We start from the raw sequence: 26,696 nt of genomic DNA on the forward strand, positions 1-26,696 counted from the left end.
GAAACGTGCTGGAGAGTGAGGGCTTCATTTAGGGGAGGCGCATGGAGCAAGCGTTTGCATCACAAGTAGCTTAGAGAGCAGCGAGGTGAAGGCAGGGGGCAGGCCACCGGGCCACGGAGAAGGCAGGGGGCAGGCCACCGGGCCACGGAGAAGGCAGGGAGCAGGCCACCGAGCCACGGAGAAGGCAGGGAGCAGGCCACTGTGAACTAGGCAGGCATACAGGCTAAAATTGATTAGATTTGTGAGCTGTAAGACCACGCCTTCACCATGCCCCTGTGTGACTTCACACCCTATCTGATACCTTCACCACACTCTGTGTGTCCTCATCCCCCTACCTGGCCACACCTGGGTGCCTACCAGCCAATCAGGTTAATTAACCACTCCCCTTTGGAAGTGGGTTAAAAGCCAGGACACGGTGTGGCCCGGCCCCTTCTCCTTCCCTGGACTCTTGCCAGGAGGCGGGCTTGCTGTAGCCCTGCACCTCCTTCGGGCCACGCGCCCTAGGCTTCCTGGCCCAGATACAGGCCTAGATGCTCTTCCGCGTGGCTGGTTCCTGTGCTCGGTATGAACCCCTGTTCACCTCTCTCTCTTAAATAAAGCACTCACTCTCCTATGCATCTTTATCACTAAATAAAAGCGTAAAATATACCATGCTGCCTCGTTTATCTGTGCCAGTATTTAGAATTCTTCTCTAAATATTAGGCAAGAACCCTCTTGGGCTTATTAATATTGGGGATTTAGTAATAAGCTTGTGGTGAAATCATATGGCACCCCAAATTCCGGTAGCACATGTGGCACCCCAGATAGCACTTCTGGGAAACTTAAGGGGCCACATTTCAGTGTAGATTTTAGGAGGTCATGTCCGATTTCAACTAGGCCATGTGCCCCGAAGGCGTGGGAAACAAGGCAGCTAGGGCAATAAGGGAGGGGTCTTTTCTCTACTTCCAAAGGGGCGTGGTTACACAGCCTGACGGGCAGGTGGGTGTATAGGTGGGATCTGGTAGGGGCATGAGATCACATAGGGCATGGTGAGCGCGTGGCCGTGCAGCTCTCACACCTAGTCAGCTTATCCTCTGCCTGCCTGCATCACGTCCATTTGGGGGGGGAGCCAGCTGTAGAAGATAGCCCTCCCTCCTTTCTTCTCTAACTGTGCCATTTAAATAAATAACTAATCTTGAAAAAGAAAGAACAGCAGAGACGGTGGTCTTCCATGTACTGGTTCACTCCCTAAATACTTGGGGGACAGCTGGGCCTGGGCCAGGCCAAAGCCAGGAGCTTGGCTCTCCCACACGGGGGAGCAGGGCGGAAACTGCCTGTGTCGTCACGGCTGCCCCCCGGAACGCCCACTGCTGGAGACGGAAATGGAGAGAGGAGCTGGGACGCAGACCCTGGCGCTCTGATGGGACATGCAGGTGTCCCCATTGAAAGTGCTTAGCTAAGTCCTCTGTGTTACCCACAGAATTCCCGGTGCTGGTGCTCTATTCCTCCCTGCAGATCCAGGTTTCTACCTGGGACCGCCTTCCCTGTGCCTGAGGACTTCCTCTAACATCCTTCGTGGTGCAACTCTGATCTGCTGATGCCAGAGGCTTTCAGCTTTTGTGTTTGACAAAGTCTTTTTCTGGGCAGAGAATTCTGGTTGACGTGGTCTTTCTTTGGGAGTGGGGGTGGACAGTGTCTGGCAGGAAGTCCCCTGTCAGTCTTTGTTTTTTGTATGGAATGGGTCTTTTTTCCCCTGGCTGTCTCTAGGATTTCCTCTCTATCACTGGTTTTCAGAAATGTGGTTGTGATGTACTGAATTAGAGCATTTTTTTTTCTTTTTAAGATTTATTAATTGATTTAAAATGTTGGATGATAGCAAGAGAAGTGGCCCCAAGTGGCCTCAACTAACAGAAAGCAAAGAGCGGGAGAGAGAGAGAGATGTTCCATCTACTGGTTCACTCCCCAAATGACAAGACAGTGTAGGGCAGGCTGGGCCGAATCCGGGAGCAGGAACTCCATCCAGATCTCCCCAGGTGGGTGCAGGGACCCAAGCACCTGGGCCCTCCTCTGCTGCCTTCCCAGGCGCATCAGCAGGGAGCTGGATCGGAAGCGGAGCGGCCAGCACTTGACTCGGCTCTCACGTGGCACGCAGGCATCTCAGGCAGTGAGTGGCTCCAGCGCCAGCCCCTCTGTAGATGCTCTTGAACTTTTTCTGGGGTGCAGCTGCTGGGGAATGGTTTGATGGTTGCAGAGAGGAGGGCAGCTGCAGGAGCCGTCTCGTGGTTCCTTTCCTCAGCTTAGTGTAGAGATAAACAGCCGGGAAGCAACTGGCTAAGCAGCAGAAACTTATTAGACAGAAAAGAAACTTATTTGACAAGCAACAGAAAAAGCGTCTGGCCTGAGAGGAGCCCCGGCGGAGTGCCCCAGCAGGACGCCGGTGTTGAGGAAGTGTCCTGGGCTCTTAAGGCGTTACTGTTGCTCACTGGGTCATCCTATGGGGGGGAGGTTGTCCATCGGACAGGGGTTTCATGTATGTATGTTGATTGGCTTGGGGCTCAAGGAGACGGCGGGGGTCTCCTGGAGACTGTGTCTCCTTAGGGGCTCAGCCCCCTCCTCTGCTAGCTCTGGGTGGAAGATGGCAGCTAACTGGAAGGCATGGTTTAAAACCACAAGGGTCGCACAAGATAGCCGGGCTCTCCGAGAGCCAGTCCGACTCTCCCCGGGGCTCGGCCCCTTCCCCGGCCAGCTCTGGGTGAAAGCTTGCACCCACCCTGAAGGCGTGATGGAAGCCGCAAGGTCACACATGCAGCACCAGAAGCTATTGGCAGGGGAGACGCCAGGCGGTCTGGAGACAGGCTTTCAGCCACGGCGGACGGCTTGCTTGTGAAGAGCGTTCTGCCTGTGTCTGAGGGGCCCACTGCCCCCAGCCCCCAGCCCCCAGCCCCAGCCCCACTAGACGGCCACTCGGGGCTTGTTCTGTCAGGTGGGATGAGAATGGCACCGAGCCCGCCTCACCGGCTGAGCTTTCGTCCCTGGCCCCCTTTATGACGAGCTTCGCGCTGAGCTGGTCCTTGTGGGTGGTGGTCTCCTCTGCCCCAAGGGTCTCCAGCCCGGCCCGCAGCAGCCCTCGCTTCTTGCAGACTCTAGCTGCCCTGGCCTCCCAGCCTCCCTCTTCCACATGGGCAGACTGCTGTGCCCTGCCTGGGTTCCCCCTCGGCCCTACGGCCACGGGGCCGGGGAAGTCCAGGCAGGAAGCAGGGGCAATGGTAGGACTTGCCTCACTGCTAAATGTTGTTCAGGAAATGCTGTTCTGTTGCCCGTCTTCCCATGGCTTGAAAACATTGTTTCCTGCATTTAGTCTGGACTTACAGTTGTTATAGGCAGGAACTTGAGTTGATCCCTGTTACTCTATTTATTTCTTTGAAAGGCAGAGTGGGATTGGGGCTGTGGTGTAGTGGGTAAAGCCACTGCCTGCAGTGCCGGCATCCCATATAAATGCCGGTTTGAGTCCCGGCTGCTCTACTTCCTATCCAGCTCTCTGCTATGGCCTGGGAAAGCAGTGGAAGATGGCCAAGTCCTTGGGCTCCTGGACCCACGTGGGAGACCCGGAAGAAGCTTCTGGCTTCGGATTGGCACAGCTCCGGCTGTTGCGGCCAATTGGGGAATGAACCAGAGGATGGAAGACCTCTTTCTCTCTCTCTCTCTCTCTCTCTCTGCCTCTCCTTCTCTCTGTGGGTAACTCTGACTTTCAAATAAATAAATAAATCTTAAAAAAAAAAAAAAAGAAAAAGAAAGGCAAAGTGACAGAGATTGTCCACCTGCTGGTTCACTCCCCAAATGGCCATGATAGCTATGTCTGGGCCAGGCTGAAGCCAGGAGCCAAGAACTCCATCCACATCTCCCACATGGGTGACAGGGGCCCAAGCACTTGGATCATCATCTACTACTTTCACAGGTGCATTAGCAGAGAGCTGGATCAGAAATGGAGTAGCCAAGACTCAAACCAGGCACTCTGGGGCCAGCACCGTGGCTCACTTGGTTAATCCTCCGCCTGAGGCTCCGGCATCCCATATGGGCTCCGGGTTCTAGTCCTGGTTGCTCCTCTTCCAGACCAGCTCTCTGCTGTGGCCCTGGGAAGGCAGTGGAGGATGGCCCAAGTGCTTGGGCACCTGCACCCGCATGGGAGACCAGGAAGAAGTACCTGGCTCCTGGCTTCAGATTGGTGTAGCTCCAGCCGTGGCTGCCATTTGGGGGGTGAACCAACGGGAGACCTTTCTCTCTGTCTCTGTCTCTCTCTCACTGTCTAACTCTATCTGTAAAAAAAAAAAAAAAAAAAAAAGGCACTCCGACTTAGGGATGCTGGCTTCCTAAGTGGCAACTTAACCACTCTTAAGTCTGTCCCAGCTAATGGTTACCAAGTGCTGTTCTAAAAGCTTTATGTATGATCCCATTTAGTTGTTAAACATGGTTCTGTTACTATCCACATTTGGCCCTTAGAGGTATGGAAAGCACAGACAGCTAATGTAACTTAACCAGAATCACACAGCCAGTAAGCTGGAGCTGACTCCAAAGGCTGTCCCTGCAGTCGGCACACAGGACTCTGGGTAAGCTGGTCGGGTGTATCCAGCAGAGGGCAGCTGCCACAGGCTGCGCAGCTTTCAGCACGGCTATTAGGGGCCTTGTCTCGGCTTTCTCTGTTTGCTTTTTTTTTTTTTTGACTTATGGGAAAGTCTTCCAATTGTTAAAGCAACTATACAGGTAGCATAGATTATCTCCCCTTCTCCCAGCTTTATAAAAGAGGAAAGATTTAGTTGGGGGAGTATGTTTCAGTATTGGACACTAATTACTAAGAGTAATAGGTAGAAGTGTAAAGTTAGTAGCCGAATCCTGAAAATGCTCAGTCATATGAAACCTGTCATAAAAGTACTCACACTGCACCTGAGCAAATCTTCATATAGCAGTGGTTTTATTATAACCTTGATTTCACATACAAGATAGCTTCATTTATGATGAATTCACTGAAAAGTTTAAATGCCACAGTGTAGATTTTCAGTCTCGAATTTCAGAAGGTATTTAAATGGTAAAAGAACCACAGAGTTCCTGAACCTGGCTCCCAGACAGGTACATGCCACTTGCTCCTGTGTTTCAGGGAGAAGTCATAACAGGCATTGCTGATGCAGTGATTCAGTCGTTCCTTCTGCACACTGCGACAGTCAGGTTCGCGTTTCTCACTTTGGAAGAAAATCGATGACTGTCGCACTCTTTTTACTTGAGAGCTGTCACTCAAGAGATTGATTTCATGACCATTCAACCCAAAAGTTCCCAGAGATGAGAATAGAGGCCTCTTCATAAAGCAAACTACTGGGAATGTGTAGCTGGTTCCACTCTAGGTTTGTAGTTGATTTCAGATAATATGAAAACATCATTCCCTTGGAATATAAATCTCTTGATTCCACAGTAAATGATAGGGTAAGAAAACTCGTAGTTGAATGACAGCGTCCTTGTGACGAGACAGCTGTTTCCCAGGTGGATGTCACCAATTCTAACTTCTGTGTCATTATCAAAGGGTCTCTTTCTTATTCTGGCTACCAACCAATCAGAACACACTGAAGTCACTGCTGGCTCACGTCCTGAAGAATGCCAAAATGGTAAAGAGAGGAGGAAGAACTCGCCTAAGAGCACACAGGCCTTCATCACGCCAGACTACAGGACACAACACTCACAGGGAATAGGAAGCAGCTCTGTTTGCTTTTTATTTTTTATTTTTTAATTTTTTTTCATTTGACAGAGTTAGACAGTGAGAGAGAGAGACAGAGAGGAAGGTCCCCCTTCCGTTGGTTCACTCCCCAAATGGCCACTACGGCTGGCACTGCGCCAATCTGAAGCCAGGAGCCAGGTGCTTCTCCTGATCTCCCATGCAGGTGCAGGGGCCCAAACACTTGGGCCGTCCTCCACTGCCCTCCCGGGCCACAGCAGAGAGCTGGACTGGAAAAGGAGCAGCCAGGACTAGAACCCGGCGCCCATATGGGATGCAGGCGCCGCAGGCGGAGGATTAACCAAGTGAGTCACGGCGCCGGCCCTGCTTTTTAAATAATTGTGTATATACGCGTGCCTGGGTCATGTGTGCTCATGCTTTAGTTTCCCATGATCTGAGAGGATATTCAGTGAGGATCAAGCTCCTATCCAACCCCCGAGGCCCCTGCGTGCCCCAAACTCTGTCCAGTTTGGGCAGAGGTGGTTCATGCGCACAGCTGAGATGGGAACGGCGCTGCCGCCCTGTTTTCTGCGCACTGCTTTCTTCATTTAACAAATTATTCTGTCATCCCATAACAGTGAGAGCTGCCTCATTCTTTTGCTTGTTTAACATTTTTTAAAATTTATTTGAGCCGGCGCCGCGGCTCACTAGGCTAATCCTTCGCCTTGCGGCGCCGGCACACCGGGTTCTAGTCCCGGTCGGGGCGCCAGATTCTGTCCCGGTTGCCCCTCTTCCAGGCCAGCTCTCTGCTGTGGCCAGGGAGTGCAGTGGAGGATGGCCCAGGTGCTTGGGCCCTGCACCCCATGGGAGACCAGGAAAAGCACCTGGCTCCTGGCTCCTGCCATCGGATCAGCGCGGTGCGCCGGCTGCAGCGCGCCGGCCGCGGCGGCCATTGGAGGGTGAACCAACGGCAAAGGAAGACCTTTCTCTCTGTCTCTCTCTCTCACTGTCCACTCTGCCTGTCAAAAAAATAAAAATAAAATAAAATAAAATTTATTTGAAAGGCAGATTTAGAGAAACAGAGTCTTCCATCCGCTGGTTCACTCTCCAAATGGCTGCAAGGGCCAGGGCTGTGCCAATCCAAAGCCAGGAGCCGAGAGCCAGGAGCATCTTCAGGGTCTCCCACATGGGTGCAGGGGTCCAGGCACTTGGGCCATCTTCTGCCTTCCCAGGAGCATTAGCAGGGAGCTGGATGAGAAGTGGAGCAGCTGAGACCCAAACCGGTGCCCATATGGGATGCTGACATTGCAGGCGGTGGCTTAACCCAGTACGCCACAATGCTCATTCCTTTGAGCAGTTTCTTAGGGCACTGCAGTTGTGTACCATGCCCCTGTAAGACTTTCGGCTGCCTCACAGCAGAGTGCCCAGGTTCCATACCCACCCCGGCGCCTGATTCTAGCTTCCTGCCACCCACACGGAAGACCTGGGTTGAGTTCCCAGCCCCCAGCTTCCACTGCTCGGTCCCAGCCGTTGCATACGTTTGGGGACTAAACCAAGGACGGGAATGCACACTTGTACTCGCTTTTTCTTTCTCCCTCTCAAAAAAATTTTTAACAAAAAATGACTAAGCTATTCTCAGAGTTGTCCTTTCATAAGCAAGGATGCACAAACATCCTCATTTTATACACACACATCCATATGTATGGCCTCCCACACGTGCAGGTATAGCTACAGGATGTATCCTGATGCGGTCACCGTGTCTGAGGGTTTGTGCTTCGGAATGCCGGAGCGGGGGCTGAGTTGTTCTTCCGAGAGCCTGCGCTGGTTTCTGTTCCGGCAGCAGGTTTGAGGGGTGTGTGTCCTCGTAATCTCCTTACGGAAGTTTTGTGTCTGTGTGCTTGTGCTGTTGAAATAATGGGATGACAATAAATGGTCACTGCGTTGTTCTGCTGTAAGAAAGCAATGAGGGGCTAGCGCCGTGGCTCACTTGGTTAATCCTCCGCCTGCAGCGCCGGCATCCCATATGGGCGCTGGGTTCTAGTCCCGACTGCGCCTCTTCCAGTCCAGCTCTCTGCTGTGGCCTGGGAAGGCAGTGGAGGATGGCCTAAGTGCTTGGGTGCCTGCACCCACATGGGAGACCAGGAAGAAGCACATGGCTCTTGGCTTTGGATTGGTGCAGCCCCGGCTGTAGCAGCCATTTGAGGGGGTGAACCAATGGAAGGAAGACCTTTCTCTCTGTCTCTCTGTCTCTATCTGTCCAAAAAAAAAAAAAAAAAAAAAGCAATAAGCCAGGGCCAGCGATGTGGTGCAACGGATTAGCTACCACTTAAAATACCAACACCCCGAATCTTGTAACAGTTCAAGCCCTGGCTGCTGCACTTCTCATCCGCTCCCTACTAATGTGCCTGGGAAGGCAGCAGGTGATGGCCCATGTGCTTGGGCCCCTGCCGCTTATGTGGGAGACCCACGTGAAGTTCTTGGCTCCTGACTTTGGCCTGGATGAGAACAGATGTGGCTGTTGTGGCCATTTGGGGAATGAACCAGTGGGTGGAAAAATCTCTCTCTCTGCCTCTCTATCAAATAAACAAATCCTTTTAAAAAGTTCAGTAAAAAAGGAGACCCAAAGATAAGTTTAATTTTTTTGAAAATGACCAAAGATGAGTTCCTTTTAACTCCTAATCATTTCCCGAGTTCAGGCTGCAGACTGACCCCGTGCATGGTCCTGGGCGACAGGGGCAGCGAGCTCTGTGGCTTTTTCCCGACGCTAGCAGCTCCTCTTCTAGAGGGAGACCTTGGAGAGGTCGCTGTGGCCCGGCACGCATTGTTAGGCACGGGCTGGAGTGCGAGAACAGGAGCAGCAGTCAGAGCTATCTTAGAGGAGCTGCCAGGGACCGTGGACCGCGTTTAGCGCAGGTGGCCCGCGGCGGCCCAGGTGGAGAGTCGGAAGTTGCTCCTGCGGGATGGTGAGCTCCCCGGGGCCGGGGCTGCTGTGTGCCTCGGCTGGAGCTCGCGTCTGCAGGCAGGAAGTCCACTGCCTGTGATTGGAGAGCCGGTGCCGGTGGAGATAATGAACTCGGTAGTGTCGGCAGAGGCGATTGGCTGCGCCCTGCTGCAGTGAGAATGCAGACTGGATGCTGGGTCCTGGGCTAGAGGAGCGAGGACAGCTGAATAATTGGGAGCCTGAAGTTGCTTCTGCCTCACGGAGAGGTCTGCCTGGCAGCCGGCTCTCCACTTTCTTTAGAAAGGAAACGTTTGATCATCCTCCACCTGCAGAAGTGAGTTTTGGCTGAAGAAGCTCCAGCTGCTCTCCTCCATGCCAGCAGCCAGTGAGACTCCCGTAGACTAGCTACTTCTCAGGCTGCGCACGACAGCAGTGCTAGCAAATCTGAAAAGGCAGGAAGCAGCCCCTGCATGCACAGCTCCCAGCCTGAGCACTCCTGGGCCACTCTTCCCAGCAGCTGTGTGGCCAGAGACCCTTGGCATTGCGGTCACATCCCGTGCAAGTGAGCGGTCCCCGGCGGCGGCGTCTGGAGGAAGCCGGCATGCTGCAGATGCTGCGGCATTTTCTGTCTGGCTTTTTCCCTGGGGCTGGGTGCCAAGGCTCCAGGGAGGGGGATGACCATGAAGTCAGAGGCACCCAGGCTCCTGCCCGGGGAGATCAGATGGCAAGCTTTTTGGGGAAGCAGGACGGAAGGGCCGAGGCCATGGAAAAGAGACCCACCATTTTGCTGGTGGTCGGACCTGCAGAGCAGTTTCCTAAGGTAAGGGCAGCCTGGGAGGCCCTCCCAGCCTGGGGCTGGCCCACATGGTTTTCCTGAAGAAGAGCCACTGGGGTGGGGGTGGGGGGGAGGATTTAGCAAAGAGGAAAAAAAAGTCGCTGTGGTTTTGAGGGTCTGGAGAAGTGTTAGGCAGGGAAGGGGCCCCGGACACGCCCACTCTAATGACCACCCCTGCGGGGCTGGCTGCTGAGGGCAGGAGGGCTGGTCAGTGGGTTGGCTGTGGGGTTTGTCAGTGTGGTCACAGAAGGCCATTGGAAACTAAGGGACAAGCCAGTAAAGCCTGCCTTAGCTTATCTGTACAGTGCAGGGAGGACTAGCCAAGGGGCAGGAGACGCAGCTTTGACAGTTGACCACAGTGCCTGGTGGGGGAGGGGAGGTGCAGCCTGAAGGTGACCCTCCCCCAGCCCTGAGTGCGGCTGTCACCTCTGACCCTCATGGGAGCCAAGGTGAGTGATGACCTCCCATTTCACAGAGCAAGAAAATAAGGTGCAGAGGGACAAATGATTTGCCTGGGGTGAGGAATTAAGGAGTCCTGGAGCTGAAATTAAGCCCAGGTCTGCCTGGGGCTTTGCCCTGTGCTGTCTTGCTTTCCTGAAGAACCGCAGTTTCTGATGGGACTCGCTGAGTGCTGAGGGGCGGAGCGGAGGTTGTCATTTGCCTGGGTCTCTCCCCCTGCGGTGGGAGTGGCCTTGTTCACCTCCGAGCCCTTTCTCCTTCCTCAGGGTCAGCATCAGTGGGAAAGGGAAGGAGGTGCTCGAGTCCGGCACATTGCAGATGCCCCAGAGGTGTTGGCTGATGTGAATGTGCATTTAAGAAATAAACACTCGCTTTCTGTTGCTGCTAGACAGGAACTTTTGCAGTCCTGGGAGAGTCCGAGGCCTTCTGGTGGGCCTCTCCGGTTGAGGGGCTGGGCCGGGTGAGATGGGCAGCTCTGTGGGGACCTTTCCCCGGGCACACTCTTGCCTGATGCCCGGGACCCTTTAATAATTAACTGCCCTATTTCCCAGCCTCAGCCTGCACGCTTGCCAGCTGCCCGCCCGAGGTCGCCTCGCTAGGACTGTATGTTCTCAGCAGCTGAGCGCCTGGCCTGCAGACTGCAGAGCCCCATGGCCGGCTCTGGCTCTGCTCCCTGCCGGGAGGTGGGGCCAAGCCCAGTCTGAAACGGGAGAGAAAGCACCTCTGGGCACCGATGGCCCCAGGCAGGACAGGCTGGCTGGGAGGGTGGAGGGCGTCTGAGGCCCCATCTCCGTCTCCGCTCTGCAGAGAAGTGCACCCCGGCTCGCAGGCTTCTCTGTGTCCCAGAACCCCTACTCTGTTTTGCTCTCACCTCCCCCATGTAAATATGTCTGCTGGTGACTCAGGTTCCTGTGAACCTTGATTCTAGGAACCTGGCCAGTTTCCCCTGTATCGTCCTACAGCTAATCTGCCGTTGGAATGGACAGCCATTACCCTGGAGTGGGAGGTGCCCTTGGCCGCCGGCAAGCTTTCAGATCCCAGGGGGCTGTCTTCTTAGAAGCTCAGAGAATTTAGCTCATTGTGTGTGCGATTACCAAGTGCAGGCAGCTTTCATTGGAAACCGGGCTACCCTGGGCTGTCATGGCAACCTGACTATCAAATGACACCATGGCTGCAGCAGCGAATGAGGTGGGAGAGCTGCAGGGTGGGCGGGGCCTGCACGGCCGGATGCTGGCGAGGCTCTTTCACAGTACTGCAGGCTTAGCCTGAGTCATGCAGAGGGAGGGGAGACTTCCTGACCTAATGCTACACCCCCAAAGGCGCTATACCTGCCCCGTTCTTACTCACGGTACCGTGGCATCCCAGCCGTCCCAGGAAGCACCTGCCTGGGGTTTTTTGGCATGTAGCAGAGTGGCAGAACAAGGAAAGCTCACGGTGGCCTTGGCCAGTTGGCAGGTGATGGTCATGAGAGGAACTGCTTGCTTTACAGAGGAGATGAAATCTGATGCCGCCGTGTTCTGAGGGATCTAGGGGCCGTCACAGAAAAGGCTGCTGAGAGGGGAACAGGAGTTGGTGTGGTCAGCACCCTGCAGCACATCCCCGGAGCCCGGGGGCTGTGAACCGTGCGAAATGGCAGGAATGCAGCCTGAGCCCAGCTTTGCTTCTTCCTAAAGGTGCTGCTCATGTCCATGGTCAGACAGGGCTTTGTGTTGTTTTCAGCTGAAGCTAAACTTGTTCAAGTTACACCTTTCCCACATACCTGCCACCTCCCAGCATGAGGCATTGCTTACTCTGCCGGAGTCCGGCTCACAGGTGTCTTTGGAAATGGAGTTCTGGCCCCGGGAATGGAGTGTTCCGAAATCTGGCAGTGTCAGTTTGGGGTGCTGATTTAAGTGGATGTTGTAATAGGAGCCCCGCCGTGCTGCAATCAGGTCAACTTTCCAGGCCTGTTAGCTCCACTCAGATTCTTTTTTTTTATTAGAATTTTATTTATTTATTTTTAGGATTTATTTATTTGAAGGCTGGCGTCGCGGCTCAATAGGCTAATCCTCCACCTGCGGTGCTGTCACACCAGGTTCTAGTCCCGGTCGGGGCGCCGGATTCTGTCCCGGTTGCCCCTCTTCCAGGCCAGCTCTCTGCTGTGGCCCGGGAGTGCAGTGGAGGATGGCCCAAGTGCTTGGGCCCTGCACCCCATGGGAGACCAGGAGAAGCACCTGGCTCTTGGCTTCAGATCAGCACGATACGCCGGCCGCGGCGGCCAATGAAGGGTGAACCAACAGCAAAAGGAAGACCTTTCTCTCTCTCTCACTATCCACTCTGCCTGTCAAAAAAAAAAATTACTTATTTGAAAGACAGAGTTACAGAGAAAGCAAGGAGGAGAGATAGAGATCTTCCATCCGCTGGCTCACTCCCTAAATAGCTGCAACAGATAGGGCTGGGCCAAGCTGAAGTCAGGGTCTCCCTTGTGGGTTCAGAGTCCCAAGCACTTAGGCTGTCCTTTACTGCTTTCCCAGGCACATTAGCAGGGAACTGGGTCGGAAGTGGAGCAGCCAGGACTGGAACCGGTACCCATATGAGATGCCAGCACTTTAGCCAGCACCTTTAAAAAAAAAAATTATTTATTTGAAAGAGTTACACAGAGAGAGAAGGAAAGGCAGAGAGAGAGAGAGATAGAGAGAGAGATATCTTCCATCCATTGGTCCATTCCCCAGTTGGCTGCAACAGCCAGAGCTGCGCCAATCCGAAGCCAGGAGCCAGGAACTTGTGGGTCTCACATGTGGTGCAGAGGCACAAGGCATTGGGCCATCTTCTACTGCTTTCCCAGGCCATAGCAGAGAGCTGGATTGGAAGTGGAGCAGCCGGTACTTGAACCAGCGCCTATATGGGATGCCAGCACTGCAGGTGGCAGCTTCACCCACTACGCACAGCACCAGCTCCCAACCAGCAGCTTTACCCACTACACCACAGTGCCGGCCCCCTCAGAGTCTGTCTGTCTGTCTGTCTATCTATCTATCTATCTTTCTATTTATTTATTTATTTTTATGTATTTGAAAGGCACAGCACAGAAAGTGAGAAACAGAGATTTTTATCTATTGGTTCACTCCCCCAGTGCCCACAACAGCCAGGTCAAAGCCACGGTCCCAGAATTCGAGCTGGGTCTCGTGTGGGTGGCGGGGGCCCACACTCTGGAGCCGTCCTGGCTGCCTCTCAGGGTGCATTGCAGGGAGCTCGGTCAGAAGCAGAGCAACTGGGCTTGGAGTGGCTCTCCAGTGTGGACGTGCGTGTCGCAAATGGCCCAGCCCACTGCTCCAGCACCCATGACCCTCAGCTCGGATTGAGGGGACGATCCAAGAGCCCAAACAGCCCCATAGTGTGCAGGTCCCTGGGGGTGGGGTAGGGGGTTGGGGGAGCAATTGCTACAAACCAGGCACCCAGAGATTGCCTCATTTGGAAAGAATCCCTGACTCCAGTGTGAAAATGGCTTTGTGAATTACCTGTGACACCAAATGCAATGGTGGTTTTAGTAAATTAGCAAACACCAGCTTAATTTATCTGGTGGGGCTCAGTCACAGTCACAAAATACAAATAAGTTAGAACCCTTTTTAAACTAATGTTGGAATAGAATTGACGTTAGCATTGTCAAACAATGTGTCAACAAGGACACGTAGAATGTTTCAGAACTTTCCCTGACCTCTGACCCCGATACTGTTTTCTCTGTAGAGTGATGTGCTTTGTTAGATCAAGATTCCATTCTTCTTTTTCTAGAAAACAATGGCTCTTTCTTTGATAATACTTTAATAATTTCTGTTTACAATATAGATCATAGCTTTCACTTTTATTTTGGATTGTGTTTTAAGTCTCAGATTATTTTGTAAATAAATCATAAAACGCAGGGGGACAGATATATTTACCAAAATGATTGGAAAATAGTCTTTATTAGAGATTGAGCATCTCAAGCTGAAGAACTTGGGCGTTCCAAGATATTTGCCATTTTTATTGGAATGACTGTACTCAACAGTAAAATGAGATACTTCAACAGGAGTTATTTTAGCTCCAGAGGCAAACATGAATGATTTAATGAAGGAAGACACATTTTCAGATTCGGCTCTTTTATCTATGAATATAACTTCCTTTAAAATAAAAATAGCAGGGCCGGCATTTGGCCGGCAGTTGAGGCCTGTCCTGTGTTGGAATTCCCAAGTTTCATGCCCAGCGCTGGCTCCTGACTCCAGCTTCCTGCCAACACAGGGCCTGGGAGGCAGCAGGGGTGGCTCAAGCAGCCAGGAGGCCTGAGTGAGTTTCCAGCTCTAGGCTTTGGCCTGGCCTCGCCCTGACACTTATAGGCATTTGGAAATGAATCATCAGGAAGGGTCTATCTCTCTACCTCAAAAAATAAGTAAAAACTTATTAAAATAATAATAATACATTACCCTGGGGCCAGTGCTGTGGCATAGCAGGTAAAGCCACTGCCTACAGCACCAGCATCCCCTATGGGCACTGGTTCAAGTCCCAGCTGCTCCACTTCCAATCCAGCTCTCTGCTATGGTCTGAGAAAGCAGTGTAAGATGGTCCAAGTCCTTGGGCCCCTGCACCTGTGTGGGAGACCTGGAGGAAGCTCCTGGCTCCTGGTTTCTGGGTTTGGACCAGCCCAGCTCAGGCCATTGCAGCCATTTGGAGAGTAAACCAGTGGATGGAAGACCTCTCCCCCACCTCCACTGCCTCTGTCTCTGCCTTTCAAATAAATAAGTCTTTTTTTTATATATAAAAGATTTATTTATCTATTTGAAAATCAGAGTTACACAGAGAGAGAAGAGGCAGAGAGAGAGAGAGGTCTTTCATCTGATGGTTCACTCCTCAATCTGCCGCAACAGCTGGAGCTGCACCAATCCGAAGCCAGGAGTCAGGAGCTTCTTCTAGGTCTCCCATTCGGATGCAGGGGCCCAAGGACTTGGACCATCCTCTGCTCCCTTCCCAGACCATAGCAGAGAACTGGATTGGAATTGGAGCACCCAGGACTCGAACCTGCACCCACATGGGATGCCGGCGCTTCAGGCCAGAGCGTTAACCCGCTGCGCCACAACGCCGGCCCCAGTAAGTGAGTCTTTTTAAAACATGATAATACATTATCCTGTTCGGTTGGATAACATTCCCTGGAGACACTGTTTACAAATGCTCAGAAAAGCAGGTCTTCATCAAGAGGGGGTCCTGTGTGAGTCCCTTGGGGTCTCGGAGGCTGGCTGAGCCAGCTCACTCATCCGGAAGCTGCCAAGGAGCACTTCCGTGATCCTGACCAGAGGTCCCTTCAGGCCAGGGGGTGCAGGGACTGTACTTGCCTGTAGGGACCCAGGCAGGAAAGATAAGGTGTGCATTCAAACAGCGCATGCAGCGTTCTGGCTTGGGGGCACGTGCAGCCTGAGCGGCAGTGTCCCCGGAGAATCCAGAGGCTCCTTGGCCCCTCTCCGAGAGTCCAGGGCCTGCCGACCCTCCCCGACGAGTCTCCTCCTCAGAATCCGCCGTGTGATGCCTGCTCTGCTCCTCCCCGGGGGCTCTCGGCAAGCCCATCTAGTTAGTTAGAGATTTGTGTATCTGAAAGGCAGAGTTGGCAGAGAGGGAGAGAGAGCTTCTATCCACTGGTTCACTCCCCAAATGCCTACAACAGCTGGGGCCGTGCCGGGCCTAAGCCAGGAGCCCAGTGGGCGGCAGGGACTGAAGTACTTGAGCCATCATCTGCTGCCTCCCAGGGTGCGCCTTGGCAGGAAGCAGATCGGAAGCCCAGTAGCCAGGACTCAAACCAGGCGCTGTGGTAACCGAGCTGGCATCCCGGCTGCAGCTCACCCCTGTGCCACAGACCCATCCCAACAAAAAGCTTTCTAATGAAGGGAGGGGTCCTTTCAATGTCACTGATCCCCGAGTGACCAGCATCCATTGTTACCCACCCTGGCCACGAGAGTCCACGTCTACTAATGTTACCAGAGAAATTGCAGGGTTCTTGTCTTCACGCAAGAAAGAATTCAGGCGTGAGACAGAGAGTAGTGGGAGGTAAAATAGCAAGGTTTATTAGGGAAGGGACATCTGTAAGAATGGATGGGCACCTCTCCAGACAGGACCTGAGAGACTGGGTGGGGCGGGGGGGGGGGGCGAGGTTACATGGTTGTGGAGAGATGACACCTGGCCAGACCAGGCGGGCGGCTCAGCAGAGAGGCAGAGGGCTGAGCGCGCAGTCCGGTTGAGGCTGGGGGTTTTAAGGAGATGGGTCTTTGTCTTTACACATCTCCTCCTGAAACAAAGGGTTTTATGGCTGTAAATATTAAGAAGCTCCTATCTGAGTTTTCCCCTGAAGGTATCAGACAGGAGGAAGCCTAGCTGGGCCATCCTGGGTTCAGAGGAAGGGTGAGCAGGACCCCTAGAGAATGGGGATCCGGAGCAGGGTGTTTGAAATGCTGACACTGGGCTGCACCTGGGAGACTGTGGAAGATTTGTCAGGCAGAAGGGGCGGGGCCCCCACCTGGCAGGTTATCGGGTAGGAGCACTGGGCTGCCCCTGCAGCATTATCGGGATGACTTGGAGATGCAGATGCAGATGCTGGACGTAGGAGTCTTCTCCGGAGGCCTTTATCACACACACACAAGCTCATACCTAACTTCCTGCCGAACACTAGGACGTGGAATGCCTGTAGGAGCAGCCGAGTGAGGCCAATCCCGCACCCCCACCTGGTGCCATGATCCCTTCCGCTGCAGCGGGAATCCATGGGGAGGCTGGGCCGGACAGTGCGGCCGCCTGGGCCATCATCTGCTAGCAAAACCCGTGAGCCCCCGCATCTGGGAAATGCCCGTGTGGCCGGGGGCCGCGTTGCCTGTCACTGATCACATCTGAGAAGCTGCCCTGTGGAGGAGCTTTCCGGCCAGGAAGCTACTGCTGCCCTGAGCTTCCAGTGTGCCCAGCGGGCCTGGGCTTTGACCACGGGCTCTCGGCAGCGTCGTCTTCCCACCCGCATTGGTCAGTCCCTTGCCTCCACGCCAGGCCCGTGAGAGGTTCCTGGTGCTGGATGTGTGCACCTGAGGGCGCCAGCGTGCTCTGGCGTGGGAGCCGGCTGGGCCCACCCCTGAAGACTAGGCTCTGCAGGCCGCCAGCCCTGATGTGGGACGCATGGGCCCGCAGGGAGGGCCACATTCCGTGGCGCCAGGGACCCTGTTCTCGGATTCTGCCTTCAGCGGACATTGGTTCAGTCTCCCCTCCGTCGATCTTTCTGTCGGGGAAGATCTAGGGGAAAAAACAGAGTATTGTGTGACGCACTCGGGGACCTTGTATGAAAGCAGGCATGGCAGTCTGTCTGTTTGGAGAGGTGAAGGTTTGTTTGGGCACCGGACGACCCACAGGGCAGAGCGCTGCCTCTGCGGGAGTGGACAGCAGGCCGATGACGTCACTCCTGCTCTTTGCACCCCTGCGCTTGAGCAACCTGATGCCGCTGGCTCCTGCAGGGCCGTTCATTGGCTACGGGCAGGACTCACTGGGGGTGGATTTTTGTTCTATTAAGTAAAAGGGCAGGGCTGGAGCAGCCAATGACAGCTGGGGCCCGGCATATCTTATGCAAGTTTCCCAGGGCAGGCGGCATTCCCGGGTCCCGAGGCTGCTGGCACTTTGGCTCCCCGCAGCAGCTGAACTCCCGGCCCCGGGCCCCCGCCAGCATGCTCTGCCTGTGCCTGTACATGCCGCTCATCGGAGAGGCCCAGACCGAGTTCCAGTACTTCGAATCCAAGGGGCTGCCCACGGAGCTGAAGTCCATCTTCAAGCTCAGCGTCTTTATCCCCTCCCAGGAGTTCTCCACCTACCGCCAGTGGAAGCAGGTCTGGGGGCGGGGAGAGACGGAGGGGAGAGACGGAGGGGCAGGGAGTCCGGAGGGGCAGAGAGTCCGCGTTTGTTGAATGAATGGATGAGCTGCGCCCCATCCCCCTGCCGGGAGGAAAGAATGTCTGAAATGTGGGAGTTTCTCCCGTCGTCATCCTGTGGCTGTGGCCGACCCAAAGCGTCATGGGATGGCTGCTTTCCCGTGCCCCATGAGCGTGTCGGGGATTCTAGGGGAGGCGCATGGTGGGGTGGATATTGGAATGGAGCGCTTTTGCTGGGGTGGGACTGGGGCTGCAGGGTAGAGCTGACCATGCCGGAGCTGGCAGTGCTGTCCCTGGGTGTGGCGGTGAGGGTCACCTGTCCAGATCCCAGGGTGTCCCCGTGGAGCCGGGAGGCCACAGGTGGTGTGACCTTTTGAAGAGAGGGAAGCTGAGCTACAGAGGCAGGGGTCACTGGTTAATCTTTGTCCCCCAGGGCTCACTGGGGCAGTGGGGGTTGGGGGGTCAGGAGTGTGTCTCCAGAAGGAGACAGAGAGGAGGCCCAGTGGCTTTAAGGTGGAAGCAGGTGTTTGGAGAATATTGGAAGTCAGCGGCAGTGACATCCTTGGGTTGTCTGTATCAGGGCAGCCAGTAAGGCCCCTGGGGAGAGAGAGCTCCACGGGTAGCGTCCCCCCCCGCCCTAAATGGGGTGCAGCCTCTGTCCTGCTCCTGCTGGAAGTCTGCAGTGACAGGCCTGGACGCACGCAGATGTCCTTGGCAGGTTAACGTAACCCCAGTGTGTCCCAGCATCCGCCCCGGGTTCCAGCCACATCTCATGCATTAGCCTGCCAGGTTACAGGATGTCTGTCTAGTCACAGAGTCTGCTGAGGTCCAGGGTGTGACTGCAGGAGGAACCTGGGGGTGATTCTCCCAGAGCCCAAGGTAGCCTAGGGTCCATGGCTTCCAAAGCCCGCTGGCTGGGAACACTCGTGGGTGTGAGTGGATGTCTTGCTCACAGGGAGCACCGGAAGGCTGCAGGTGTTGTCCTTTGGATGCTCACGGTCCTAGTTTGGGCGTCAGTGAGTTGGACTCGGGTCTGTCCCCCGTATTCGCAAGGCCAGGCTTCGGGGTGGAGCAGGCTCTGCGGGAGGCGGCTCAGCAGGCGGACAGGCCCGGCTGTGTGACCTTGCACAAGCCCTTAGCCTCTCTGAACTCCTGTTTCCTAGGACCCCGCTCCTAGGGGTCTGCACCGCAGCCAAGGCGCTCACTACTAAGGTGGAGCCCAGTTCTTGCGGAGGAATAGGAGGTGCGTGTCCCAAACCCAACACGCATCTGAGCACAGCGGGTGCCAAGTTCTGACTGAGGGACAAAGCCTCTCAAAGCCTCCTGGGCTCACTGAACTCCCACCAGGCACAGCTGTCCTGGTTTTCAGGGCCTGGTCGGGACAGCCGGCTCTGTGGAGACCAGGGCCTGGCTGTGCCTCTGGGTCCTGCCCCTCTTACAGCTTCCTGAGGGCTCCTGGCTGGCAGGGTCTCCACCAAGCAGGCATCAGCAGGGTTGGCTGTGCCCTGAACCTTCACCCTGGCCACCAGGGTGTTCTTGGGCCGGCGCCACTTTGAGGACACAACGAACAGCTGCTGAGGGCATCAGAATCCAGGGCCACCCCTAGCACTCAGCCAGGAACATGGGCCTGCGGCCAGGCACCAGGGACAGCGCGCAGTGGGGCTGCACACCTGACCCTGGGAGGCACCCAGACCAGGCCGCGCCACTGGCCACTGCCCGAGGGGCTCGTCTGGGGCCTCCTCTGCTCCTGGCTCGGGATCTGGGTGGTGGCTCTGGCACGTGACTCGCTTCCGTGGCTGCCGTGGGAGGAGAACACAGGGATCTTGGGTCCCAGGGCCCCTCCATTCGTGGATTAGCACAGTTGTGTCCAGGAGAAGGAGCGGCACGAGGGACGTGGGAAGCTGGCGCGTGAGGCAAACACAGAGCCTTGCTTTTGTTTTCTAGAAAATCGTACAAGCTGGCGACAAGGATCTTGACGGGCAGCTGGACTTTGAAGAGTTTGTCCATTACCTGCAGGACCACGAGAAGAAGCTGAGGCTGGTGTTTAAGAGCTTGGACAAAAAGAATGATGGTGAGTGAGGCTCGCCTCGGTCCCGGCCGGCCCGCCCGGCCCCGGCTCACGGCCCTTGTCGCCGCAGGACGGATCGATGCCCAGGAGATCATGCAGTCCCTGCGGGACCTGGGAGTCAAGATATCCGAGCAGCAGGCCGAGAAGATCCTCAGGAGGTGAGCGCTCGACCGGCTTCCGCCTCCCCAGCCGGCCTGTGGCCCAGGGGGGCTCTCAGATCGCCCCGGGGCGCCCGCCACTGCCTCCAGCCACCCCCGCACGTGGCCTTCCTGTGGGCGAGGACACGCCGGGCTTTGCGGGAAGCTGTCCCGTGCAGCCACAAATCCCCTGGGAGAGAGATGACCACTGTGTGTGTGGAGGGGAGGGGGTTCCAGTCAGTGAAAAGCCCGGAAAATAGAGGGAGGGGCTGGGTCACAGGGGCTCCCTTCTCCCAGGCTGGGGGCTTGCCTTGAACACTGCTGCTGACGGGCGCTTGCTAGCGGGCCGTTGCGGCCAAGAAACCCCACCCAGCAGCCTGAGAACCCCCTCTCTCCTGGCTGAGACCCTGAGGCCCCCGAGCAGGCCGGTCACGGGGCCACGGCCATGGGGACACAGCCACCTGCGCCTGCTCGCCACTGTCCTCGCACTGTCCTCGCGGCGTCCGCTCCGGGCACTTATCTGTGTTGTTTCTCCTCTCTCCTCTGCGTTCTCCTTTGTCTGTCAGAATACGGACGGGCCACTTCTGGGGCCCTGTCACCTAGTAAGTACCCGTGTCCCCCCTCTGACCGCTGTGCCCGACGGGAGCAGGGTTCTGTGGCGCGCCGAGCGGCTGGCTGTGCGCTTGCCCGCGGCGGGGAGTGCGGGTGCGGGCAGCACAGCCTCACCCGTGGCCCCTCTTGCAGCATGGACAAGAACGGCACGATGACCATCGACTGGAACGAGTGGCGGGACTACCACCTGCTGCACCCCGTGGAGAACATTCCCGAGATCATCCTGTACTGGAAGCACTCCACGGTGAGCCCGGCCCCCGGCCCGCTCCCCACGCCACAGCCGCCCTCCTCCCCCAGCAGCCTGTCCCCCAAGGTCACCACAAGTGTCACTCCCCGGATGCTTCTTGTCTTCCCAGGGCCGGGGCAACCTTCCTCCCAGGGCTGTGGGGAGGGGCAGGGAAGAAACAGCTCTGTGGAGAGCACGTATGGAGAGCTCTGAGCTGTCCCCCACCACCCATTTTTGGTGTCCTCACCGTGGCCCGGCGCTGCCCTCTGAACCCCCGGCTGTGATCTTTGTTCAGAAATGGGATTGGCATCAGCCCTGCCTCCCGAGACCCCAGCACACTTGGCTTGCCCCTCCCGCCAGCCCTGGCCGGTCTCTCGCCTGCAGCACTGGGCTCAGAGCAGAGCTGGCCGTGACCAGCATGGGCACCGCCCAGGGAGTCGGCATCCCTGGGCAGCGCAGCCCCAGTGTTTGCCAAGGCCTGGCCATCTGGTCAGACATCGGGTTTCAGGGGGCTTTACCCCTGAAGGGGCTGATCCTTCAGTCCAGCCGGGCTGGTCGCCCCCACTGGGATGCCGCCAGCTGCCGCTGACCCAGCTCCCTGCACTGCGGAGAGGGCCCTCCTGCGGCTCTGTAGCAGTCTGCCCCCGCTGGGCCCACCTTAGATTCCGTGCTGGGCCTGCCGAGGCCGCAAGCTGGGATAAGAGCCCTGCCCCTCCGTGTGACAGGAGGGAGGGCCCCAGGGCCTCACGCCCGGCCCGCTCAGCATTCTGGCCGTGTGCACAGCCCCCCGAGGAGGCGAGGGGCGGGGGCCGGGGCGGCCCGTGCAGGCCTGACTCTGTCCCTGCTGTCCTCCTCCCAGATCTTTGATGTGGGTGAGAACCTGACAGTCCCCGATGAGTTCACGGTGGAGGAGCGGCAGACGGGGATGTGGTGGAGACACCTCGTGGCCGGCGGCGGGGCGGGGGCCGTGTCCAGAACCTGCACGGCCCCGCTGGACAGACTGAAGGTGCTCATGCAGGTGAGAGGCCCTCTGGGCTTTGTCTTCTGTGAGGGGTTCTGTTTAGGAGAAAGCACTCCCCTCCTGTTGGTTAGATCATGAACTCTGGTCTGAGTCACCGATTGAAAAGCACACTGTTTCCCTTCATAAGGACTCTGTCTCACTGCACGGCAGATGGGAAGTCCATACTGGGCTTGCGTCTGCTAAGCACCGTGAGGTTCTGCATCGTGGGTCGGCTGTTCCTTTATGGACTGCTGGTGCTGCTGCTGAGACAGTAGGGGATGATGGGGCCAGGCAGGGGCGCGTCCACGCCGTGCCAGTGTCAGACAGCAAAACACCCCTGTACTGAAGAAGTAACGAAGACTTGAACTCGTCCTGTGGTGTGGGCGCAGGCCAGTGTCCCCAGTAGTAGGGACGTTCTAGTGCGCGGTGTGGCCACACACACACACACACACCGAGGAGGACGCGCAACATTTGATACTGGATTCTTCTCAACAAACCCCTGGGCTCAACCCTTCCTGGTCAGCTGTCACTCGCGGAAAAGGAACCCGGAGTCAGGGTTCCAGCAGGTATTCCCAGCCCCGGATGACTACCGTGCAGCCAGGGTTGAAAGCTACGCCGGCGGCTCTTTGGTGGTTTGCCCCCCACCCCCAGCCAGGCCCTGCTTTGACCGGAACTTTCTAGCCACTCCAAGGTACCAGTGCATTCAGGCAGCAGCGACCTTTGGCGAGTGGCTGATCTAGTTCTGCCTGAGCACTTAGGCCAGGTGTCACATTACAGCGGCCTGAGGTGGCCTGGTGAAACCAGTGAGACCAGGTGTGGCAGGAGCCACCTCCCCTGTGTGCTTCCTGCACAGGCCAGTCCAGCCCCGCCCCTGGCCCAGGTGTCAGTGGGTAGCAGTGCCCTCGCCCTGGCCAGACATGCAGTTCCACGTCCACAGGGCACAGATAAGCGAGGATGATGTCAGGGGCACGGTTGCGAAATGGAGCCACACGAGGGTGCTCTGGACTTCAATGTCTGTCTGCAGACTGGCCAGCCCTGTGCCCTGTGGGCTCCCTCCCGGGGTGCACTCTCAGACTTCCCAGCACCTCCGAGGGTAAAGCCTGAACAGGTCCGTGGTGGTCCTGGTGGTCTGTGTTGTCACAGAGGCCCCAGGAACGTGGCAGAGCCGAGGAGCAGCCCTGGGGCGGGCTCCGGGAACTCCACCTGCGCGCCTTTGGGACGGCGTCCATCACGGGAGGCTCAGGTTGCTCCTTCATTTGAGGTACAGCGGTCTTTAGAAAGGCGCTCGGCACGGTGTTGGCGCACAATGGACACTCAGCTCTCAGATTAGTGCCACTGGATCCCAGGGTGCTGCTCTCCAGAATACCCAGGAGGGAGAGGCCCCTCCCTGCACAGCCCTGCGCCGTCTGACCTCGCTCTCCCCCTCAGGTGCACGCCTCGCGCAGCAACAACATGTGCATTGTGGGCGGCTTCACCCAGATGATCCGCGAGGGGGGGACCAGGGCCCTGTGGCGGGGCAACGGCATCAACGTCCTCAAGATCGCCCCGGAGTCGGCCATCAAGTTCATGGCCTACGAGCAGGTGAGGGTCTCCTGCGGGCAGGTGCGCAAGACCTCCCCCTGCGCAAGGCTTCTGAAACCCCAGAGCCAGCCTCACCCCCTAGGGGCGGCAGCAGGCGAGGGGGCCTGGGCCTGACCTCCGTCTGCCACCAGTTCCTCCCGTTTCTGGGCAGTGTGAAGTGAGCCGAGGACACGGGGTCTCAGTGAGAGTGCCCGCCCCCTCCCTGGAAGGGTGGGCAGGCACAGGGACCGTGGTCTGCGGGTGGACCCACGGGTCTGTTTGCCTCTGTTCTAGATCAAGCGTCTCGTTGGGAGTGACCAGGAGACTCTGAGGATCCACGAGAGACTCGTGGCTGGCTCCCTGGCGGGGGCCATTGCCCAGAGCAGCATCTACCCGATGGAGGTGAGGGGCGCCCGGGGTCCCCGGGGGGCGGGCAGCGCTTGTGGGGCAGCACTCAGGCTCCCCGCCGGCCTGCTCTGCAGGTTCTGAAGACCCGGATGGCCTTGCGGAAGACCGGCCAGTACTCAGGCATGCTGGACTGCGCCCGGCGGATCCTGGCCAGAGAGGGGGTGGCCGCCTTCTACAAAGGCTACGTCCCCAACATGCTGGGGATCATCCCCTACGCCGGCATCGACCTCGCCGTCTACGAGGTGAGGCCCAGGCCCGCGCAGGGCCGCCGACCCTGGGGCTGGGGGCACCAGGGGCTGCACCCCTTCCCACTCTGTGTTCACTGCGAGTCCAGCACGGCTCTGCTCAGCCTGTCCTTGGGATCTGCACGCCAGGGGCGCGGCGGCCTCTCGTGGCCCCACGCCGGCTCCCTCTCTGATCCGGTGACAGCAGAAACCCAAGGCAGGCAGGGCCCAGGCCAGCAAATCAAGTTACAGTGGGGCCTCGCGGTGCCCATGTGACGAGGACACGGCTCCAGTGCGGATCCGGTGACCCCCTCCCCCAGTCTCGCCAGAGCTCCCCCCTTCCCTCCAGACGCTCAAGAACGCCTGGCTGCAGCGCTACGCGGTGAACAGTGCCGACCCCGGCGTGTTTGTGCTCCTGGCCTGTGGCACCATGTCCAGCACCTGCGGCCAGCTGGCCAGCTACCCGCTGGCCCTGGTGAGGACCCGGATGCAGGCGCAAGGTAAGGCCAGCCCTGAGCCAGGCCCGGGGCATCCGCAGGCCGGCTGGGCTTGGGAGGCAGCTGACCGGCGGCCTCTCCCCTGCAGCCTCCATCGAGGGCGCCCCCGAGGTGACCATGAGCAGCCTCTTCAGACAGATCCTGCGGACAGAGGGGGCCTTCGGGCTGTACCGGGGGCTGGCCCCCAACTTCATGAAGGTGATCCCGGCCGTGAGCATCAGCTACGTGGTGTACGAGAACCTCAAGATCAGCCTGGGCGTGCAGTCGCGGTGACAGCCCTGGGGCCGCGGACTCGCCGGTCCGGGCCGCTGCCCCGGACGTGGACCATCCCATTCTGTGAATGTGCCAACACTACGCCTACGCCGACTGAGCCAAGCTGTGGAATCGGGGGCGGAGCTGGCGGCCGCTGGGGTCTGTCCTGCTGCCCCGGCCGGCCCTTGCGTCCATTCCGGGAAGCCCCGCGGGCGTTGCTCAGGGCCCAGGGGTCAGCGGGATCTGGGCCGAGGGCCTGGGGCCAGGGCGTTTGCTGCAGTGCCTGCAGGCCGGCCAGCTTGGAGGCAGCCGCCTCTGCATCGGCGGTCCCCGTGGCCTCCCCGCTTTCCGCTGGTTGCTGGGGAGGAGGGGCTCCGGGCCCACTCCCCACCCCTCCTCCTCCGCGCCCCCACCCCTCGGCCTCCCGGTCCCCGCTGCTCTCCTGCGGCCACGGCGCTCGCCGTGCGGGGCCGAGGATGGGGTCTAGCTTTCGTGCCCGCCCTCTGCCGAGCTCTCCCACGCTGGTCCTGCGTGTGCTCTGCCTGGCCTCGCCCAGACCCAAGCGCCGGCCCCACCGGGCGGCCCTGGGGAGCCGAGGACCCTGTTCTGGGGCGAAGGGCAGGCGGCTGCCCTGGGTCCGTGCCCCGGGAGAAAAGGCCGAGGTGTCGCAGGCCTCGACGACGCGTTGTTGGGAAAGAGAGGCGAGCTGGACAAGCAAGCAGCCCTGTGCTTCCGGACGGGAGACCGGAAGTGGGCCGCGAGACCGGAAGTGGGCGCCCGGCCTCCGCACAGCCCCAACCCGGACCCCAGTGGGACCAGCCTCACATTCCACAGATGCCACGTGTCACTGCTTGGAGCCTATTTATTTTGTATTTATTTGAACAGAGTTATGTCCTAACTATTTTTATAGATTTGTTGACTTAATAGCCGGTCATTTTCAAGTTCGTTTTTTATTCATATTTATGTTCATGGTCGGTTGCACCTCCGGGCACCACCTGGGGGCTCTGGAGTGGCCGCCCGCTGCCCCCAGCTGCCCCCAGCTGTCCAGGCATTCCTCCAGGCCTGAAGCAAGGCGGGAGGGGAGGGGCCGGCCCAGGAGAGGGTGTCCTGCGGGCCTGGGGCGGGCTCCCCCACCAGCCTTAGGAGCTCAGGGGCGGGCGGAGCCGCCTCCGTGAGGCTGAAGGTGGCATCAGCAGTTTCCTTTATTTCGCCCCTTCTGAGTTTCAAGGCGGGGAGGTGCCTCTCGCTGGGGGAGGGGCGGCCGGCCCCGCCCCGCCGGTGCAGCGCGGGCTCCCTGGTCCCCGGAGTGGCCTGGAGAGGAAGCTTACATAGGACGCAGAGATCAATGCGGAAATCATTGTTGTATGCAGATACTTGTAGTTACAACTGGAGTTCTCCAAACGCAAATTAAGAAAGCGCCGGAAGTTGTTTCAAACAGCCTAATAAAGTTGTTTCGAAGCTGACGGACGTGAGCCAGGGTCTCTGGTGGGGGCTTGGGGCGAGGGCCCTGCTTTCAGAACACGCCTGGGTCTGTCCCTGCCGCCCGGACCCCGCCTCCCTCCACTCGGGCGCGAGTGACCCCTCCAGAACCGAGGGCGCGGTCATCGGACACGGGGTCCGCGCTTCCCAGAGGCAGTAGCAGCCCGTGAGAGGAAGCGGCTGCGCTCCATTGCTGCGGGGGGGTGGGGGGGCAAACTCCAACAGGACCCAGCGGGCCCACGGCACCGGGTCGGGCGACAGTCTGGTGAGGACAGCGCTGGGCGCATGGGCAAAGGTGAAGCCGGCCGGAGAAGGCTCGCACAGTCAGGGGTGTCGCCCACCAGCTCTGCTCCTGAGTGTTCACCCCTTTGTCGCCCACGAAAGAGGCCCCCAAACTCGGGGTTCAGGGCGAGGGCGGCTCCGCTCACCCTCGCCCCA

At 57.6% G+C, this 26,696-nt stretch overlaps 1 protein-coding gene across 6 annotated transcripts in view; it reads left to right on the plus strand.

Moving 5' to 3' along the window:
- SLC25A25 (solute carrier family 25 member 25) overlaps nt 1-26,242 on the plus strand; it is a 40,646-nt gene extending 14,404 nt beyond the window's left edge. The window contains exons 1-11 of one of the 6 annotated variants that reach the window (XM_051838501.2): nt 8,817-9,435; nt 19,740-19,866; nt 19,934-20,021; nt 20,567-20,602; nt 20,745-20,856; nt 21,698-21,856; nt 23,267-23,419; nt 23,693-23,800; nt 23,881-24,048; nt 24,380-24,530; nt 24,616-26,242. In XM_051838501.2, coding sequence (XP_051694461.1) covers nt 9,217-9,435; nt 19,740-19,866; nt 19,934-20,021; nt 20,567-20,602; nt 20,745-20,856; nt 21,698-21,856; nt 23,267-23,419; nt 23,693-23,800; nt 23,881-24,048; nt 24,380-24,530; nt 24,616-24,800 — 1,506 coding nt within the window. In that variant the 5' untranslated portion in view covers nt 8,817-9,216 and the 3' untranslated portion in view covers nt 24,801-26,242. Of the gene's footprint in view, nt 1-8,816; nt 9,436-17,453; nt 17,754-19,739; nt 19,867-19,933; nt 20,022-20,566; nt 20,603-20,744; nt 20,857-21,697; nt 21,857-23,266; nt 23,420-23,692; nt 23,801-23,880; nt 24,049-24,379; nt 24,531-24,615 lie in introns of those variants that run through there. The other 5 variants (XM_051838499.2, XM_017338975.3, XM_051838502.2 and 2 more) reach the window with 5 other exon arrangements.
- Nucleotides 26,243-26,696: the final 454 nt, after the last annotated feature.

The sequence above is a fragment of the Oryctolagus cuniculus genome, chromosome 1 (assembly GCF_964237555.1).
Source record: "Oryctolagus cuniculus chromosome 1, mOryCun1.1, whole genome shotgun sequence".
NCBI classification, from domain to species: domain Eukaryota; kingdom Metazoa; phylum Chordata; class Mammalia; order Lagomorpha; family Leporidae; genus Oryctolagus; species Oryctolagus cuniculus.